The sequence below is a fragment of the Anolis sagrei genome, chromosome 9, assembly GCF_037176765.1.
Source record: "Anolis sagrei isolate rAnoSag1 chromosome 9, rAnoSag1.mat, whole genome shotgun sequence".
NCBI lineage: Eukaryota > Metazoa > Chordata > Lepidosauria > Squamata > Dactyloidae > Anolis > Anolis sagrei.
Window position 1 is genome coordinate 36,564,987 of NC_090029.1, and position 21,966 is coordinate 36,586,952.

General features: G+C 45.4%; 1 protein-coding gene across 3 annotated transcripts in view; it reads left to right on the top strand.

Annotated features, from left to right (window-relative positions):
- Nucleotides 1–21,966, top strand: part of NTRK3 (neurotrophic receptor tyrosine kinase 3) — an 850,080-nt gene that overhangs the window by 229,620 nt on the left and 598,494 nt on the right. For all 3 annotated transcript variants that reach the window (XM_060755167.2, XM_067471458.1, XM_060755166.2), the window contains exon 3: nt 2,643–2,714. In XM_060755167.2, the coding sequence (XP_060611150.2) occupies nt 2,643–2,714 (72 nt within the window). The remainder of the gene's footprint in view (nt 1–2,642; nt 2,715–21,966) is intronic.

The following is a 21,966-nucleotide window of genomic DNA, read 5'->3' on the forward strand; positions in this document are numbered from 1 at the left end:
GTGCATGCATGTGCCTTCCAGTTACCTGACCCCATTAATTTCTCTAGTTTTTTCTTAGGCAGGGAATACTCAGAGGTGGCTTTGCCATTCTTCTTCTGAGATATAGCCTACAGCACAGTGATCCCATCAGATGGGATCCGGTACCTTTGCCTTCAGTGCTTTTTGGTGGATTCTGCCATAATCATGGAGCTATTAGGAGCCTTGTGCCAGCTGAACTGCTGACCTGAAGTTCAGTGGTTTGAATCCACGAGACAGGGTGAGCTCCCATTTGTCAGCTCCAGCTCCCCATGTGGGAATATGAGAGAAACCTCTCACAAGATGGTAACATACCCAGGCATCCCCCAGGCAATGTCTCTGCAGACAGTCAATTCTCTCACACCGAAAGCAACTTGTAGTTTCTCGATTTTTTAAAAATGGAAGGTGTTCAGAGTGTTGCATTCATGCCATGTCTGAAGCACTAGACAACAAGAGAAACCATTAGGGCCCTATCTGATTCTTTAAAGCTGCTGACTCTGATTTGAGCCTTTTAGTTGCTGTGTATTCTAGTCCAGACAACGGCCCTTTCCTATTGTCTGCCTGCTTTCCAACCCATCTCCAAACTCACGACACACCTTTGAAGGTCTTGAACAAAGGCAAGGTGAAGCTCCTGCCTTGAGCAGCAGACAATGTAAACGTCCCCAAGTCCCACACCTGCACAATGTCTTTTGCTTTAGGGCAGAACACAGAAATGAAACTGCAGTGCTGGCCTTCTGATCGCAGGTCAGCAGAAAGAAGCCACTTCGCCCAACTTCCCTGAAACTTCAGCTTACTAAGTAAATGTGTTCCCAAGGAATTCTCCACATAAGCACCTTCAGTTGTTTAACCTTAGCCCTCCAAGGCTGTTTTCCCATCTTTAGTTTATCAAGACCACACACAACTTATTCCTGTAAAAGAAAATAAAAATAGTGTTGCTGTGAGTTTTCCGGGCTGTATGGCCATCTTCCAGAAGCATTCTCTCCTGACATTTCACCCACATCTATGGCAGGCATCTTCAGAGGTTGTGAAGTCTGTTGGAAACTAGGAAAGTGAGGTTTATATATAGATCTGTGGAATGTCCAGGGTGGGAGAAAGAACTCTTGTCTGCTTGAGGAAAGTGTGAATGTTGCAGGGTTGTAGGTTTTTTCAGGCTGTATGGCCATGGTCTAGAGGCATTCTCTCCTGACGTTTCGCCTGCATCTATGGCAAGCATCCTCAGAGGTAGTGTACCTCTGAGGATGCTTGCCATAGATGCAGGTGAAACGTCAGGAGAGAATGCCTCTAGACCATGGCTATACAGCCCGAAAAAACCTACAACAACCCAGTGATTCCAGCCACGAAAGCCTTCGACAATACATTGCGAATGTTGCAATTGGACATCTTGATGAGCACTGAATAGTCTTGCAACTTCAAAGCCTGGCTTCTTCCTGCCTGGGGGAATCTTTTGTTGGGATGTGTTGGCTAGCCCTGAATGTTTCCTGTCTGAAATTCCTCAGGTTTTTTTTGTAGTGTTTTTTTATTTACTGTCGCGAATCTAGAGTTTTTTAAATACTGAGTTGTTGTGTGTTTTCCTGGCTGAATTGTCATGTTCTAGAAGTATTCTCTCCTGATGTTTCACCCACATCTATGGCAGGTATCTTCAGAGGTTGTGAGGTCTGTTGGAAACTAGGCAAGTGAGGTGTGTGTATATATATATATATATATATATATATATATATATATATATATCTGTGGAATGTCCAGGGTGGGAGAAAGAAAGAACTCTTGTCTACTTGAGGCAAGTGTGAATGTTATAATTGGCCACCTTGATTAGCACTGAATAGTCTTGCAGCTTCAAAACCTGGCTGCTTCCTGCCTGGGGGAATCTTTTGTTGGGATGTGTTAGCTAGCCCTGATTGTTTCCTGTCTGAAATTCCCCAGTTTTTAGTGTTGTTCTTTATTTACTGTCATGAATCTAGAGGGTTTTTTTTTTTAAAAAAATACTGGGTTGTTGTGTGTTTTTCTGGCTATATGGCGATGTTCCAGAAGCATTCTCTCCTGACACCTGCCACATCTATGGCAGGCATCCTCAGAGGTTGTGAGGTCTGTTGGAAACTAGGCAAGTGAGGTTTATATACACAGAACTCTTCTTAGGATTCTGTGTCTGGAAATACCTTCCAATCAAGGTACAGCTTCGGCGGGAAGGTAATGGCGCTGCATGCTGTCATGCTGGCCACATGACCTTGGAGGTGTCTATTGACAATGCCGGCTCTTTGGCTTAGAAATGGAGATGAGCACCACACCCCAGAGTTGGACATGACTGGACTTAATGTCAGGGGGAAGCCTTTACTTTTACCTTTACCTATGCCTTAATTTTAATGAATAGCAATTTCCTATGTCATAGAATCCTAGAATCATAGAATCCTAGAGTTGGAAGAGACCTCCTGGGCCATCCAGTCCAACCCCATTCTGCCAAGAAGCAGGAATATTGCATTCAAATCACCCCTGACAGATGGCCATCCAGCCTCTGTTTCAAAGCTGTCTAATGATTTGTCACTCGTTCTTTGCAAGCTTTGTGCAATAGCTTCCTTGACATGCCTGGTCACCACTGACCATTCTTCCATTGTTGTCGTTTTCCACCTTTGCAGGACAATCAAGAACTCAGGGCTCCGAAGCATCCAGCCACGTGCGTTCGACAAGAACCCTCACCTGCGCTACATGTGAGTAGGTTGGCTCCTCTCCCTTCTGTCGGGTGCTAACGCTGCTTTCCCCGAAAGGTCATTCTGGGTGGGGGAAGGTGGGAGGAGGGCATTGAGATAAGCATGGAGAGCTGCGAGTGTGATGGGAAGCAAAATTAAAGAGAGAGAGAAAAAAGGGAAATCAAAGCAGCTGGGGAGTGATGGAGAACCGGAGAATCGAACGGTTCATCCCCGCTGGGCAGCTGGCAGATTTAGCTATCTTAATAACCAAGGCAACTTTGATTGCCGTGCTAATGAGCGGCTCCTCATTAACACCCTTTAAGTGGCCAGTGAGAAGTTTCCCTTTTCAGCGCAGGGTTCAAGGGGATGCCATGGGGGAGGGCAGGGGAGGGCAGCGATGCATCTTTGCCACACAGGCTGGGACTTGTCTGTTCATTCACGTAACTGCAAGGCAAGAGCTATTGGGAGGTTCTCTCCCTCCTCCTTGGACCTCAGGCACATGGCGGACGACTCGGGCTCTTAATTACGTACTCATTAAACAAGGATGTGAAATGGGAAACAGGTGATGATACGGTTACTTTTCACTAGAAGCTATTGACGGAGTCCGTCCAGAGTGAAAGGCAGTTTTCTCTTGATGGAAAGGGGGGCTGGAAATTATCGCTCTGTCTCTCTTTTAAGATTTTGCTCTTTAGCCTCATAGAGATGTTGCTTTTGTTTCAGTTTTTGGAAGGGCGGGGGGAGGGGGATGGAGATGCAGCCAGCGTGGTCCATGCCTTGGTTACATCCAGATTGGACTGTTGCAATTATTATTATTATTATTATTATTATTATTATTATTATTACAAAGTCAGGGGGCCACCACAGAAAAGGCCCTGTCCCTTGTCCCCACCAGACCTGCCTGCGAAGCAATGCGCTCTACGTGGGGCTGCCCTTGAAGACAGCCCAGAAGCTTCAACTGGTACAATGGCAGCAGCTAGGCTCTTTACTGGAGCAAACTATAGCAAGCATACAACATCCCTTTTAAAGCAGCTTCACTGGCTGCCAATAAGTTGCCGAGCCAAATTCAAGGATCAGGTTATGACCTATAAAGCCCTAAATGGTTCGGGGCCTGTCTATCTTCGCAATTGCATCTCCCTCTATGAACCGGCGCAAACTTTAAGATCTTCCAGCGGTACATCACTCCTAGTAAATTGGCAAAATATTATAAGAATGTCTCCAAAGCCTGTTGGAAATGCCAAGAAAAGAAAGGCACCTTCTTCCATCTATGGTGGACGTGCGAGAAAATCCAAAAATTCTGTATAGAGATCCACGGAACTGTAAGCAAGCACAGTTGGTGGGGACGAGAGAGAGGGCCTTCTCGGTGGTGGCCCCCATCTCTGGAACACCCTTCCTGGAGAAATAAGACAGTCCCTGTCCCTCCCCTCCTTTCGTAAGAGCCTGAAGACCTGGTGGTTTAAACAAACCTTTGAGAACGACTAGTTCTAGCTCTGCCCCAGATACTGTTGAAATTGGCCATATCTTTTTCTACCAATTACCCAGGTCACTTCTTTCTATAAGGCCCTGGAAATTTACATCCATAGACTCTACCTAATTTCCCGGGCCCTCTAAAATCGCACTAGCCCGGTCCGGCCTGTTGAACTGCCTTGACCAGGCAGGATTATTTTATATATATATATATATATATATATATATATATATATATATATGCCAATGTGGTTTTTAATGCTTATATTGTCTTGTTAATGTTATGTTTATGCTGTTTTCTTTGTATGTATTGATTATGTTACTTGGAAACCGCTCTGAGTCCCCTTGGGGAGATAGAGCGGTAGATAAATAAATATATACAATATGTACAAATATGGCACACACAACTCCCACGACGAACAGAAAATATATACCGGGCTCAATTCAGCTACCGGGCTCAATTCAAGGTGCTGGCATTGGCCTATAAAGCCCTAAACGGTTCCGGCCCAAGATACCTAACTGACCGCCTCTCGGCCTATGAGCCCACCAGGACTTTGAGATCTTCCGGGGAGGCCCTGCTCTCGATCCCGCCTGCGTCACAGGCACGGCTGGCGGGGACGAGAGATAGGGCCTTCTCGGTGGTGGCTCCTCGGCTGTGGAACACCCTTCCCGTGGACATCAGGCTAGCCCCCTCCCTGTTGATATTCCGCAGGAAGCTAAAGACCTGGCTATTTAAGAAGGCATTTGACCAAGAAGTGCAATGACTGGTAATTTGACCATAGGAATGGAACAACGGAAATGATATCGGATTGTGGGTTGCCGATGAGATGATTCGGAATGTAGTAGAAATTTTGTAATAATGCTGATGTTTTTGATAAGATGTTTTTTGATAATGATATGTTTTGTAATTTGCACTTGTGTCTTTTTATGTTGTACACCGCGATGAGTCGCCCTCGGGCTGAGAATCGCGGTATATAAATGCAGTAAATAAATAAATAAATATAATGTTTGCTTACCGTTGAAAATTACCTAGGGCTGCCTCTGGACAGAGAACAGTATATATAAGGCAAACATTAAATGTCGGAAGAAAAATTCATTATATTCATACATAAACCTTTTAAAAAATTATCTCAGTATTAAAATACACTGTTTAAAACCATCTTGGTCATCTGCATCAAATCTAATTGGCCTGGTAACGTTTCCTATCGCTGCTTTATTGCATAATGTGTTCTGTATACAAGTTGAATAGGCAGGGCGAGAGTATACAGCCTTGCCGCACTCCTTTCCCAATCTTGAACTAGTCTGTTTTGTTTTGTTTTTCTATTTGTGTTTTATTTTGGGAGTTGCCTCGTCCATAGAATCATAGAATCATAGAATCAAAGAGTTGGAAGAGACCTCCTGGGCCATCATCCAGTCCAACCCCATTCTGCCAAGAAGCAGGAATATTGCATTCAAATCACCCCTGACAAATGGCCATCCAGCCTCTGCTTAAAAGCTTCCAAAGAAGGAGCCAACACCACACTCCGGGGCAGAGAGTTCCACTGCTGAACGGCTCTCACAGTCAGGAAGTTCTTCCTCATGTTCAGATGGAATCTCCTCTCTTGTAGTTTGAAGCCATTGTTCCCTTGCGTCCTAGTCTCCAGGGAAACAGAAAACAAGCTTGCTCCCTCCTCCTCCCTGTGGCTTCCTCTCACATATTTATACATGGCTATCATATCCCCTCTCAGCCTTCTCTTCTTCAGGCTAAACATGCCCAGCTCCCCAAGCCGCTCCTCATAGGGCTTGTTCTCCAGACTCTTGATCATTTTAGTCACCCTCCTCTGGACACATTCCAGCTTGTCAATATCTCTCTTCAATTGTGGTGCCAAGAATTGGTCCATTCTTGTTCCTTATGAACCCCATCTCTCTTGGAGTCTGGCAGCCTCATCCTTCGGCCAGAGAGAGGGCACTGGACATCTGGAAGTCTTCTGGGACGGTCTGTGAGAAAACGGCCGTGAAAGTGTGCTGGCGCTGGGATGCCTCCCTTCCTGTTTTCAGCCAGCTGCCGCCCTGCATAGAGCTCAGCTTGCCAAGGGCTTGACATTTTCCGTAGGTGCCGCACCGAGGAGCTGAGGATAAAAGGATTAGAGGAAATATCACTCTCTTTGGAGTTCTGAGCAGCAGAAACGGAGTAGAGTAGCTGGTGAGATCAAAGAAAAATGTCCCAATCCAGCAGCGTGAGGATGGTTTCGTGAGCTGCAGTTCAATGAGGGTCTTAGTTGCGAACTGGATAGTGTTGCCACTGAGCTCTGGGATTGGAGAGCTTGTAGGGAGGATGCGGGAAGGATGCAGCATTGCATTTCGGTCATAGCCATATAACCTCTCATGTTAAAAGGAATGACGCCAATGAATACAATTTATGTGAGTGCCCAAATGAATTTCAGCATTGGTGAATGTAAAGCACCACGTTTAGACAATAAAAATGAAGTGCAGGAATATCAAAGAGACAAGCCCTGGCTTGATAACTACATGCAAAAAGGATCAAGGGTCTTAATAGACCACAAGCTTTTGTGTGTGTGTGTCAGAGCGACTTGAGAAACTGCAAGTCGCTTCTGGTGTGAGAGAATTGGCCGTCTGCAAGGACGTTGCCCAGGGGAAGCCCGGATGTTTTGATGTTTTACCATCCTTGTTGGGAGGATTCTCTCATGTCCCCACATGGGGAGCTGGAACTGACAGAGGGAGCTCACCTGCGCACTCCCCAGATTCGAATCTGCGACCTGTAGGTCTTCAGTCCTGCCGGCACAAGGGTTTAACCCATTGCAACACTGGTGGTTCGTAGACCTGAAATCTGAGGTGGCAGCTAAAAAAACTCAGCACAATTCTTTGGCAACATCCACACTGAAAAAAATAGTATCTCCACACTACTTTGTTTTGGTCAGACCTCACCTATGTCCAATTCTAGGCACCACCATTCAAGAAAAATATTGATGGACTGCAACATCCCAGAAGAGGTGATAAAAGTTTAGGAAAAGTTTAGGCACAATGAAACATCCACGTCTTTAGTTCCTTGCAGAATGTGGCTAGGGAGGGTGCCTGCCTAATCTCCCTAGGGAGGGAGTTCCAGAGACGGAGGGGCCACCACCGAGAATGCCCTGAGACGGGGGTGGGAGCGAGAGAAGGGCATCCCCGGAAGATCTTAAGGACCGTGTGGGCTCCTAGCGGAGGAGGCGGTTGCACAGATAGGCAGGTCCTGAACCGTTTAGAGCAGATAGGCAGGTCCTGAACCGTTTAGGAAACAGCCAGGCTTTAAAGCTGCAAGGCCATTCAGTGCTAATCAAGCTGGCCAACTGCAACATTCACACCTGCCTCCAACAGACAAGAGTTCTTTCTCCCATCCTGGATATTGTACAGATATATAAACCTTGGTTGCCTAGTTTCCAACAGATCTCACAGCCTCTGATGATGCCAGCCATAGATGTGGGGTTTTTTTTTGTTGTACCAGGAGCAAATTGAGAAACTGCAAGTCGCTTCTGGTGTGAGAGAATTGGCCATCTGCAAGGAAATTGCCCAGGGGACTCCCGGATGATTTGATGTTTTTATCATCCTTGTGGGAGGCTTCTCTCATGTCCCCGTATGAGGAGCTGGAGCTGATAGAGGGAGCTCATCCGCCTCTCCCTGGATTCGAACCTGCGACCTGTTGGTCTTCAGTCCTGCCTGCACAGGAGTTCAACCCACTGCGCCACCGGGGGCTCCATAGATGTGTGTGAAATGTCAGGAGAGAATGCTTCTGGAAGATAGTCGTACAGCTCAGAAAACTCACAGCAAGCCAGTGATTCTGGCGATGAAAGCATTCAATAACACAAATTGATATGGGATAGGCTGATAGTAGAACTTCTAGACAGCTGTCTCCCCAAGACACAGAAAAATGACCCTAATCTCCTAGGTAAGTTGCAGGTGAGAGGCCATTCCAAGACACTGACTTCTGAACTTGTGCCAGCAACACTGGCTAAAGAAAGCTGCTAAGATTCAAACTACAAGAAAAAAATATTCCATGTGAATATTAGGAAGAACTTCCTGACAGTACGAACTGCTTGAGAGTGAAGAATACTGCATTCGTATTCTCTGGAGCAGGCCCGTAGCCAGGATTTCGTTTCCGGGGGGGGGGGGGGGGTAAATTTTTTTCAGGGGGGGTGTTTCGGGGTGGCTGAGTTTCGGGTGGGGGCTGAGTCTGAGTGAAAGAGGGTCTACCCTAGCAAACCTTTTGTATCGTTACCCCAATAATACCCCCATGCATATGGGATATATTGATTATGGTGATCAGATCATGATATGAATAAACATAACAGTTTAAATAATGCACCTTTAAGGCCTTTTCGCGAACCACCATCAGAATTTCGGGGGGGGGGGCTGAAGCCCCTCAAGGGCCCCCCCTCCCCCGGCTACATGCCTGCTCTGGAGATTTGTCAACAAAGGCTGGATGGTGGTCATTGATCAGGAGTGCTTGGACTGGACGCTCCTGCATGGCCGAATGGGGCAGAGGAACTCCTCCATGCTCAACAAGAGTCACTGCTGCTTATTAGGAAGAGCGTGACTCTCGTCCTGGAGCCAGCATTTAGCCATCAGGACTAGTAGCCATTGATAGGCGTATATCCACAATCTGCCACTCACGGCTCTGTAATCTTTTCCCACCCCAACTCTGCTTCCTTGCCCTTTCCTGCTGCTGCAACAGGCTGCCAGGTAATGGGCTGTGATTGCTTTGCAATCCCTTGCTGAGCTAGCCTGTAGGTAGGTGCGTGATTGTACGCGGTTGAGGGTAATCGTGTGCACCTTTATTTATGTTGTGCTCCAGAAAACAAATTAAGGTCTTGTAATTAGGTACTGAGGCATACGCTTAAACAAAACCCCGGCAGTAGGGATGCCATTTAAAATATTAATAATGGCTTTATCCATCTGCCTTTGGTGACTTCTTGTTGTGCTGTGCAAGGAGTTTAAAAAACAAGGGGAAAAGGAGAAATCTTCCACAGATTTGTGAGGGCACTCAGTTGCCTAACTGAACACCTAAATTACAACACTCACACTATTGATCCATGTGTGTGCATGTATGTGTGTGTGTGTTGTATATGTGTGTGGGAAGACTGTTGATCGGATTGTAACACAGTATTACCAAAACTATTTTTGTATATTGGATCTTCTCTGTTGCAAAATAACGTCAAATGAAGGCAGTTTAAAGGGAGAGGAGAATGATTCCCAGGGGAGAATAATAATGGAATGTGTTTTGTTGCTTTCTGGAACTTGCTGTATCTGGAGCTTCATTGTGAGTAGCGCATACAGTCAGAACAGCCTACCTCCAAATTACCTGTATCACAGTCTTGGTTGTCAAAGCTTCAACAAATATGTTGTTGTTGTTCATTCGTTCAGTCGTCTCCGACTCTTCGTGACCTCACAGACCAGCCCACGCCAGAGCTCCCTGTCGGCCACCACCACCCCCAGCTCCTTCAAGGTCCGTCCAGTCACTTCAAGGATGCCATCCATCCACCTTGCCCTTGGTCGGCCCCTCTTCCTTTTGCCTTCCACTTTCCCCAGCATCATTCTCTTCTCTAGGCTTTGCTGTCTCCTCATGATGTGGCATTCAAAGGACTTCCACTTTGTCTCTAGTCTCCTTCCCTCCAATGATCAGCCGGGCTTTCTTTCCTGGAGGATGGACTGGTTGGATCTTCTCGCAGTCCAAGGCACTCTCAGAACTTTCCTCCAACACCACAGCTCAAAAGCATCTCTCTTCCTTCGCTCAGCCTTTCCTAAGGTCCAGCTCTCACATCCGTAGGTGACTCCAGGGAAGACCATGGCTTTGACTAGGCAATGGATCTTTGTTGCCAGTCTGATGTCTCTACTCTTTACTGTTTTATCGAGATTGGACATTGCTCTCCTCCCAAGAAGGAAGCGTCTCCTGATTTCCTGTCCGGAGTCTGCATCTGCCGTAATCTTTGCACCTAGAAATACAAACCCTGTCACGGCCTCCACGGTTTCTCCCTCTATTTTCCAGTTGTCAATCATTCTTGTTGCCATAATCTTGTTTTTTTTTATGTTTAGCTGCAACCCGGCTTTTGCGCTTTCTTCTTTCACCTTGATTAGAAGGCTCCTCAGCTCCTCCTCGCTTTCGGCCATCAGAGTGGTGTCATCTGCATATCTGAGGTTGTTCATGTTTCTTCCAGCAATTTCCACCCCAGCTTTGCATTCCTCAAGCCCCGCACATCCTCGCATGATGTGTTCTGCATACACGTTAAAAAGGTTGGGTGAGAGGATGCAGCCTTGCCGGACGCCTTTCCCAATCTTGAACCCGTCTCCTGTTCCGTGTCAGTTCTTACTGTTGCTACTTGGTCCTTGTACAGATAATGGTCCTTGTACAGGTAATGCTCAAGATCCTGCAAGGAAGACTCCAGCAATACATGGAGAGAGAGTGGCCAGATGTTCAAGCTGGGTTTAGAAAAGGCAGAGGAACGAGAGACCAGATTGCCAATTTCCGGATGCTGGATAATGGAGAAAGGCAGGGAGTTTCAGAAAAACATCTATTTCTGCTTCATTGACTACTCTAAAGCCTTTGACTGTGTGGATCATCATAAATGGTGGCAAGTCCTGGTTGGGATGGGCATCCCAAGCCCCCTTCCCTCTCTCCTGAGGAATCTGTACAAGGACCAAGGAGCAACAGTCAACAAATATGAATGGACTGGAAAACATAACTCTTCTCTTAGTGACAGAACACATTATTTACATTTAGATCTTTCCATTTATTTTGTCCTGGAAATCACCAATTTTAGATAGCAAAGTTGGAAATAGCCTTGATCATCCCCAGAAAACTATTGTTTATAGGTCACTGGTGGAGAACATCTGGCTGTCAAAGAAGCTGTCAACATCAACAGTAATCACTGGTGGGGTTTGGAGAAAATATACTTTGACATTTGGGAGTTGTAGTTGCTGGGATTTATAGTTCACCTACAATCAAAGAGCATTCTGAACCCTGCCAACGATTGAATTGGGCCAAACTTCCCACACAGAACCTCCAAGACCAACAGAAAATACTGTGTTTTCTTGTGGTCTCTGGTGACCCCTCTGACACCCCCTCGTGACCCCTCCAGGGGTCCTGACCCCCAGGTTGAGGAACACTGCTCTAATGCCTTGCTTAGTAATAGTCTCCTAGATGCCAGCTGAATTTTCAGGGGACTAGAGAGTAGGCCAACAAAATGTCATGGCAGGGAATCATCTCACGGAGATGTAGAAACACACGGGCCTGATCGGTTACATTCTGTTTCCTCCATCTGCAGCTTCTGTGATACGATGAGTCCAGCCTAGCCGCTGCCTCCAGCTGTCTCCAGCAGCACATCTGCAGCATGTGTAAATGTTGATCTACATTATTTACACATCGGCTGGCCATAGCATTCCTGTTTGGTCTCCACACTGCAGAAGAAGCACGCTGCCTCCCTGTATCTCTTTTCTTTCACAGAAGGAGATATGGCCTAATGTGATTTCTATCACGCAGTCCTTGGTGTATGGTAATGTGGAAAGATAGGGATCCTTCTCATTAAACGGATTCATGGATGGGAGATCTGTCAATAGCTATAACAACGGCAGACTGCCTTCCGCATGCCAATGAAGAGCAGGTGCTGGGTGGGGAACAACAATCGGAGACGTCTGTTGTTTGTATCATGTGCTCGTAGGCTTCTCAGGAACATTAGGTTGCCAGGTGTGAGAGGCCTGGTTTGGTGGCCTGTTCCAACATAATGTGCTTGCAAAACTATTTTGAAACTTAGATAACACTGGTGGAAGAAACTGCTTTTGCTTTAATCTCTCATCTTATATAAGAGCCTTCAAGGAGATGGGGTGGGACATTGAATAAGGGAACATTTCAGACATCTTCCGCCCTTCTGTCTATTCCTGGTCTGATGCCTCAAAGTATCAGATGAGTCACCACCAAACCTTCTCTTCTGATCTAAGAGGGCCTTGTCCTCCTGCTTTTTAGCAAGACAAAATTCTAAGAGACCTGAGACTTGATGCCACAAAAGGAGATATTGGGGAAGAGGCTGCTGAGTTGGGTGAAAATATCCTTTGGCTCGTTTTTTTTTTTAAAAAAATAATGTTCATAAATGTTTAAAGCTCTAAATCAGGGGTCCTCAAACTTTTTAATCAGAGGGCCAGGTCACAGTCCCTCAAACTGTTGGAGGGCCGATTATAATTTGAAAAAAAAATATGAATGAATTCTTATGAATACTGCACATATCTTATTTGCGCCAACTCAACCCCCCTGTTGCGCCAACTCCACTGGCTACCGATCTGCTACCGGGCTGAATTCAAAGTGCTGGCGTTGGCCTTTAAAGCCCTAAACAGTTCCGGCCCAAGCTACCTATCTGACCACATCTCTGCCTATGAACCCACCAGGACTTTGAGATCTTCCGGGGAGACCCTGCTCTCGATCCCGCCTGCTTCTCAAGCACATCTGGCGGGGACGAGAGATAGGGCCTTCTCGGTGGTGGCTCCTCGGCTGTGGAACGCCCTTCCTACGGACATTAGACTAGCACCATCTCTAATGGTATTCCGCAAAAAGGTGAAGACCTGGATGTTTGTGCAGGCGTTTGAGTAATTTAGTGCAATCTGGTAATGGAACATAGGAATGGAACAATGGATGACGAACCTGGACTACGCTTGGATGATGAGAAGGTTGGGTACGGTTGTTTTTTTGTTATAATTGTGCATTGTAATTGCTTATTGGTAATTTATGGATAATGTGTTAAGTCAATTGTTATATGTTGTATGGAACCACTGCTGTTTCTACTGTTTTTACTGTTTGTGAACTGCTGTGAGTCGTCTTCGGGCTTGAGATACAGCGGTATAGAAGCAAAGCAAATAAATAATAATAAATTTATAGTGCAAAAGACACTTAAAACAATACAATAATTAAAATGAAGAACAATTTCAACAAATATAAACTTATTAGTATGTCAATGGGAACTGTGGGCCTGCTCTTGGCTGATGAGATAGGGTTGTTGTTGTTGTTGTGTGCTTTCAAGTCGTTTCAGACATAGGTTGACCCTGAGTGAGGGCCGGGTTAAATGACCTTGGAGGGCCACATCCAGCCCCCGGGCCTTAGTTTGAGGACCCCTGCTCTAAATGGACACAATATAAAGCACTCAAGAGAAAAACATACCAGTGCTGGAGAAAACAACACTGGACAGATTGATAGAGTTGGAAGAGACCTCATGGGCCATCCAGTCCAACTCCATTCTGCCAAGAAGCAGTAAAAATTCCTGCTCCCTCTTTTCTATGATTTCTCCTTACATATTTATACATGGCCCTCATCATGTCTCCTCTCAGCCTTCTCTTCTGTGGGCTGAGCTCTTTAGGCTGCTCCTCATAGAGCTTATTCTCCAGATCTTTGATCATTTTAGTCCTCCTCCTCTGGACACATTCCAGCTTGTCAACATCTCCCTTCAGTTGTGGTCAGGGGCGGCTCAACCCATTACGCAAAGAAAGCATTTGCAGTATAGTTGATTTTCTATGACTTCTCCTTACATCTTGATCCATGGTCCTCATCATGTCTCCTCTCAGCCTTCTCTTCTGTAGGCTAAATCTACCCAGCTCTTTAAGCCACTCCTCATAGGGCTTATTCTCCAGATCTTTGATCATTTTAGTCCTCTTCCTCTGGACACATTCCAGCTTGTCAACATCTCCCTTCAATTGTGATCAGGGGCGGCTCAACCCATTACGCAAAGTAAGCCTTTGCAATATAGTTGATTTTGCCCAGGGACGCTCTTGAGGCGCTCTTGGGGGGAAAATAGACCTTGACATATGTGAGTTGTAGTTTATTTATTTATTTATTTGGAGTGCTTCTACTCCGCCCTTCTCAACCCCCTTGGGGGGACTCAGGGCAGCTTACAAAAAGCACAATTCTATGCCCAACAATTCACAAAATATAGTATACAAATACAAATACTGTATAACAGTAACAATTATAACTAGTTAAAACAATCAAATTAATTCAATAGCAGCACTAAAATCATATAGCGGTCAATATTCGCCAATTCATAAATCCATAATCCATCCAGCATCGTGATTATCCTTTCCTACTCTGGTCGTTATTGTCTTTTATCCATCCGCCAGCTTACCTAAAGGCCTGGTCCCAAATCCAGGTTTTTAACTTCCTTCTGAAAGAGAGGGGGGATGTTGATGACCTAATTTCTCCGGGAAGTGAATTCCACAGGCGAGGGGCCACCACCGAAAAGGCCCTGCTCCTCTTCCCCACCTATCTCACTTGTGATAGAGGTGGGGCTGAGAGCAGGGCCTCCCCAGAAGATCTTAAACTCTGAGGTGGGACCTAGAATGAGATCCATTCGGACAGGTACACTGGGATGTATAGTTCACCTACAATCAAAGAGCATTCTGAACTCCACCAATGATGGAATTGAACCAAATATTGCACACAGAACTCCCACGATGAACAGAAAATATTTATCAGTGATTGGTTGCCGGGGGGGGGGGGGGGAGGTACCAAAATACTGTTTGCTTACCATTGAAAATTACCTAAGGCCGCCTCTGGTTGTGGTGCCCAGAATTGAACACAGTATTCCAGGTGTGGTCAGCCCAATAACAGTCTGAAATATTGTTTTCTGCTGCCCTGGAGACTAGGACACAAACAATGGCTTCAAACCACAGGAAAGAAGATTCTACCTGAACATTAAGAACTTCCTGATTGTGATGGCTGTTCAGCAGTGGAACTCTCTGCCCTGGAGTGTGGTGGAGGTTCCTTTTTTTGAGGCTTTGAAACAGAGGCTGGGTGGTCATCTGTCGGGTGTGCTTTGAATGCGATTTTCCTGCTTCTTGGCCCACGAGGTCTCTTCCAACTCTATGATTCTATGGTTTCCTTTCGATGAATGTCTCAGATGAAACATTTGTCTATTCTTACTGAAATCATTTTCCCGCACACGAAATCCTCTCCTTTGCAGCAGTCATTACTAGAGAAATATCCAACCTGATTAACCAGAATGTGCCTACGTTGCTTGCTGAAATATTTCTGGATTTGATTAGGTAGTATCTCTCAAATTAAGTATCCGAGATGAGGTCAACACATTTAACACGAATGTTTTACCACTAATATTGTATTTTCTCGGAGGCATCTCACTGTACACTTCAGTCATGGTTGACTTTCAGAAAAGAAAAACAATCCCGTATGGAGAGAATGGATGTGTGGGCTGATTTCACCCCATTTTTCACTCAAAAGGATACAAGTGTCATTTTTCAAAGGTGGATTTAATTCTCCAGAAGTGAGTCTGTATCATAAGGCACATCTCCTGACTTGTACAAATAAGAGGCCAGACAGCCTAATTCGGAAACTCCACTGAAGGCAATCTTGGAATCAAATTACTTGGAACTTCTTTTGCTCTTTGAATGGACTACGTTGGCTTCTGTTCGCTTAAGGAAGAAAGGTTGATACAGCTGTGATTTTTGCTGAAGGTGCTTGGAGTACAACATGTTGCCAGTTACAATTTAACCTATACGTTCATTCTAAGACATCTGTAGGATATTTCTAATTTGAAGATGATTGGGGAGATTTTATCAAAGAACTTAAGTGATTATGGGCAGGGGCGGCTCATCCATTATGCGAAGTAAGCGGTCGCAGAACACTTTTTTTTGCCAGGGGTGCAGAGGCGCCTCTGTAAATGCCTCTTGACCACCACTTGAGGAGTGTCCCCTCAACTCACAACAGCCCTAGCAGTCCGGGGGCAGCCTCGGCTTTCTTGCCTCACTGCCGAGCGATCCTCTTCCCAAAGGGGCCGGGCCCTTGAGCCTCACCTCGCCCCTCTCCAGGCCCGTAGCCAGGATTTCGTTTCGGGGGGGGGGGGTTAAAATTTTTTGGGGGGGTTTCGGGGGACGACGACTGAGTTTCGGGGTGGGCTGAGTTTGAGTGAAAGAGGGTCTAGCCTAGCAAACCTTTTGTATTATTACCCCAATACCCCCATGCATATGGGATATATTGATTATGGTGATCAGATCATGATATGAATAAACATAACAGTTCAAATAATGCACCAGTAAGGCCTTTTCGCGAACCACCATCAGAATTTCGGGGGGGGGGCTGAAGCCCCCCAAGCCCCCCCCCCCTGGCTACATGCCTGCCCCTCTCATTCTGCTTCAGGTCCGGAGGCATGTCTGAAGACCCCAGCGTGCGCACCAAAAGTCACCTCTTCTCTTGACTTTCTCTTCAGCCATTGGGACCAAGAGAGAGAGAGAGAGAGAGAGCCCCTCCGGCTGGAGGTATCTCCCACCTCCGCTCCCTCCTTGTTTTTGCGCCTACCTTCAGGAAAGGAGGGCATCTCCACCCCTCTCTCTCTCTCTCTCTCTCTCTCTTGGTCCCAATGGCTGAGGAGAAAGTCAGGAGAAGAGGTGACTTTTGGTGCACACGCCGGGGTGTTCAAGGGAGCAAGTGCGGCAAGTGTAGTTACTGGGATGTATAGTTCACCTACAGTCAAAGAGCATTCTGAACTCCACCAATGATGGAATTGAACCGAATATGGCACACAGAACTCCCACGAGAAACAGAAAATATATATCAATAATTGGTTGGGGGGGGGGGCGCCAAAATACGGTTTGCTTACCATTGAAAATTACCTAGGGCCACCTCTGATTATGGGTTTTATATTTGAGATCAGGTTTTTGGTCCAGACCCAGATTTGTCCCCATTATGAATATTGCAGTCTGTACATCTGGATTTGGCATAAACCTTGTTCCATTTCGTGTCTTGGTTTTTGTTGGAGGCCCCGACCCATTTTTTGTAAGCCTCCCAAAATTGGAAGCATTTTTTTTTTGGTACTTCATTACGGGGCCCGAATATTGGACCATTATGGGGGGGGGGGGGGGGTTTTGTACTTCCCACCCACTGGTTCCACTTCCTGGCATGCATTCTTCTTACCTAGCACCTGCTGTATCTACTTTAGAGTAAGAGGCACTAGGCTACTAGGCACTAGGCTACAGGCAAGAGAGTGCATGTGTCTGGAGAACAAGCCCTATGAGGAGTGGCTTAAGGAGCTGGGCATGTTTAGCCTGAAGAAGAGAAGGCTGAGAGGGGATATGATAGCCATGTATAAATATGTGAGAGGAAGCCACAGGGAGGAGGGAGCAAGCTTGTTTTCTGCTTCCTTGGAGACTAGGATGCAGAACAATGGCTTCAAACTACAAGAGAGGAGATTCCATCTGAACACGAGGAAGAACTTCCTGACTGTGAGAGCCGTTCAGCAGTGGAACTCTCTGCCCCGGAGTGTGGTGGAGGCTCCTTCTTTGGAAGCTTTAAAACAGAGGCTGGATGGCCATCTGTCAGGGGTGATTTGAATGCAGTTTTTCTGCTTCTTGGCAGAATGGGGTTGGACTGGATGACCCAGGAGGTCTCTTCCAACTCTTTGATTCTATGATTCTATGAAATGGGAAGGCCTTCCCCCAAATGAAAATCTGCCTGACATAAAAGCCTTCTTTTGTATGCATCTGAACATGACTCTTTACCTTGGAAAGAAAGTTGATGTGTGGCAGGGCTTGCAGACAGGTAAGCCTGGAGCTCTGCTGCAGGTGCACTCCAGACCTACCTGCACGGCACACCACACATGGTGAACTACAACTACAACTCCCAAACTCAAGGTCAATGCCCACCAAAACTTCCAGTACTTTCTGTTTGTCATGGGGTTCTGTGTGCTAAGTTTGGTTCAATTCCATCATTGGTGGAGTTCAGAACACTCTTTGATGGCAGGTGAACTATAAATCCCAGCAGCTAGAAATCCCCCACCCCACCCCACCAGTATTCAAATTTGGGTGTATAAGGTATTTGTGCCCAGTTGGGTCCAGTTAATGAAAATACATTCTGCATATCAGATATTATTACATTATGCTTCATAACAGTAGCAAAATTGCAGTAATGAAGTAGCAACAAAAATAATTTTATGGTTGGGGGTCAGCACAACTTGAGGAACTGTATGAAGGGGTCACGGCATTAGGAAGGTTGAGGAACCACTGTCCTATCCAAATAAAACATTGGAAAAATCTCCTAAGTCCAAGAAATTGTTTTTATTGCAGCTTCATTGGCATTGGACACTATTGTGCCCTTTCAGTAAGAAACTGTCCGCTTCAATTAAATGTTGTCGGTGCCATGCAAACATTCTTCTTTGTGGCATGCGATGAGAGCATCTTCAGTGGTTACTACTGTTTGTTTGGATGTGTTATACCAAATTATTTTTGTATTTTAAAAAAATCTTTGACATTTATAGATGCACATGTTACTTTGAATCATATTCCTGTTAGGTGGAATTTAATGGAGGATCAATACTGTTGGATCCTATGCACTTCTACATTTGCAAAAAATACTTGCATGTTAAGGTTGGAAAGATAAGCATTTGGCATTGGTAAGACAAACGTAAAGGTTTTCTCCTGACATTAAGTCCAATCGTGTCCAACTGTCCAGTCGTGGTGCTCATCTCCATTTCTAAGCTGATGAGCTGGCATTGTCCATAGACACCTCCAAGGACATGTGGCATGGAGTGCCATTACCTTCCCACCCATGTGGTACCTGTTGATCTACTCACATTTGCATGTTTTCAAACTGCTAGGTTGGCAGAAGCTGGGGCTAACAGTGGGAGCTCAGTGGGTTGTTGTAGGTTTTTTTGGGCTGGCATTGGCTGTATGGCCATGGTCTAGAGCAGGGGTCCACAAACTTATTAAACAGAGGGCCAGGTCACGCTTAGACTGTTCATGGGCTGGATTATAATTCGAAAAAATCATGCACACTTCAAATATCTTATTTGTAGTGCAAATAACATTTTAAAACTATACAATTTTAACAAATATAAACTTATCAGTATTTCAATGGAAAGTGTGGCCCTGCTTTTGGCTGATGAGATAGGATTGTTGTTGTTATGTGATTTCAAGTAGTTTCATACTTAGGGCCGGGTAAATGACCTTGGAGGGCCGCATCCGGCCCCTGGGCCTTAGTTTGAGGACCCCTGGTCTAGAGGCATTCTCTCCTGACGTTTCGCCTGCACTTTGGCAAGCATCCTCAGAGGTAGTGAGGTCTGTTGGAACTAGGAAAAAGGGGTTTATATATCTGTGTAATGATCAGGGTGGGACAAAGAACTCTTGTCTGTTGGAGCTAGGGGTGAATGTTTCAACTGACCACCTTGATTAGCATACAATGGCCTGACTGTGCCTGGGGGAAATCTTTTGTTGAGAGGTGATTAGTAGGGCTGGGCGGTTTCGTTTCGTTAATTCGTAATTCGTTAATAATTCGTTAATTTTTCCAATTACAAAACGATAACGAACCATTCTGGAGCAATCATTAAAAAAACGAATTTTTAAAGACGTTTTGTAAATGCTTCGTATTTTGTTATCGTATTTGTTTCATTATTGTTTTGAGGTCGTTTCGTTATTATTTCCGCATGTCTGGGCCAGTTTTATAGTTTAATTAGTGAAAAAAAATTATAATATCACACCAACAGTCAAGAACAGAGGGAGAGGGAAGCTTCAGAAGGTTTTGTAGGTTTTTTAGCGTATTGCGCGGTCGCGTCCGCCATTAACGAATCGATTTGTTATTGTTTCGGAAATCGATTCGTTAATTTTTTACCATTTACGAAATTTCGTAAATATTGAACTTTTTAAAAGAAAAATTTTGTAATTATTTTAAATATCGAAACAAAAAAAAAACCCAAATACAAATCGATTTTAGAAACAAATTTTTGCGTTGTTACCCAGGCCTAGTGAATGTTTCAACTGACCACCTTGATTAGCATACAATGGCCTGACTGCACCTGGGGCAAACTTTTGTTGAGAGGTGATTAGATGTCCTTATTTGTTTCCTCTCTGTTGTTGTGCTGTTGCAATTTTAGAGTTTTTTTTTAATACTGGTAGCCAGATTTTGTTCGTCTTCATGGTTTCCTCCTTTCTGTTGAAATTGTCCACATGCTTCTTGTGGATTTCAATGGCTTCTCTGTGTAGTCTGACATGGTGGTTGTGAGAGTGGTCCAGCATTTCTGTGTTCTCAAATAGTATTCTGTGTCCAGGTTGGTTCCTCAGGTGCTCTGCTCTGGCTGACTTCTCTGGCTGAAGTAGTCTGCAGTGCCTTTTGTGTTCCTTGCTCACCCCACTCCCTGGATTCGGAGCTGTGACCTTTCGATCAGCAAGTTCAGCACTTCAGCGCTTTAACCCACTGCTTCACTGGAGGCTCTGGTGTTGGTAGCCATGATTAAATGGTCAGAAAATCTTTAGCTACACTCAGATATGTATTTTATTATTATTCTGTGTATCTCTCCTTCTTTCTTCCTTACTTTTTGGGTGTTTTTCCTTTCCTTGCAATTAACTTTTAAAATCCAATTTAAAGACCAGTTATATCTAGACAAGAGAAATGTAGCCATAGAAGGGAAAGAAAATGAGTTTTTCTCATAGTTGTGCAAAGACAATGATGATATAATTAAAAAGTCTGTAAATGAGACGAGAGACAGAAGATGAACCTGTAAAAAAGTGGACCCAAAACTTTGGGCATGATATCTAATATGAATGTATAGGGGGGGAAATAAGGAAGATCCTGGTATTGGTTTTTATTTTTATTTATCGTGTCAGGCAACCGCACAGTTGTATTACATTTTTGACAGAACAAACAAACAAACATACAGAAGACACAGAGTTTGCAAGTTTGGTAGTTGATTAAATGTCCTTTGACTAGTATCTGGCCACTGGTGTTGCCGCAAGAAGGTCCTCCCTTGTGCATCATGTGGCAGGGCTCAGGGTGCATTGCAGCAGGTGGTCAGTGGTTTGCTTTTCTCCACACTCGCATGTCGAGGATTCTACTTTGTGGCCCCATTTCTTGAGGTTGCCTCTGCATCTCGTGGTTCCAGAGCGCAGTCTGTTCAGTGCCTTCCAAGTCGCCCAGTTTTCTGTGTGCCCAGGGGAAGTCTCTCCTTTGGTATCAGCCATTGATTGAGGCTCTGGGTTTGAGCCTGCCACTTTTGGACTCTCGCTTGCTGAGGTGTTCCAGCGAGTGTCTCTGTAGATCTAAGAAAACTATATCTTGATTTAAGTCGTGACGTGCTGGCTGATACCCAAACAGGGGATGAGCTGGAGATGTCTCTGCCTTGGTCCTTTCACTATTGGCTGCTACTTCCCGATGGATGTCAGGTGGTGCAATACCGGCTAAGCAGTGTAATTTCTCCAGTGGTGTCGGGCGCAGACACCCCGTGATAATGCGGCATGTCTCATTAAGAGCCACATCCACTGTTTGAGCGTGGTGAGATGTGTTCCACACTGGGCATGCATACTCAGCAGCAGAGTAGCATAGCGCAAGGGCAGATGTCTTCACTGTGTCTGGTTGTGATCCCCAGGTTGTGCCAGTCAGCTTTTGTATGATATTGTTTATAGTACCCACTTTTTGCTTGATGTTCAGGCAATGCTTCTTGTAGGTCAGGGCACGGTCCAAAGTGACTCCCAGGTATTTGGGTGCGCTGCAATGCTCCCGAGGGATTCCTTGCCAGGTAATCCTCAGAGCTCAGGATGCTTGTCTGTTCTTGAGATGAAAGGCACATGTCTGTGTTTTAGATGGGTTGGGGATCAGCTGGTTTTCCCTGTCGTAGGCAGTAAGAGCACCTAGAGCTTCGGAAACCTTCTGTTCTACCATCTCAAAGCTCCCTGCTTGAGCAGTAATGGCACGATCATCAGCATAGATGAAACTCTCTGTCCCTTCTGGCAGTGGCTGGTCATTTGTGTAGATGTTGAACATGGATGGAGCTAGCACGCTCCCCTGAGGCAGGCCGTTCTTCTGTTT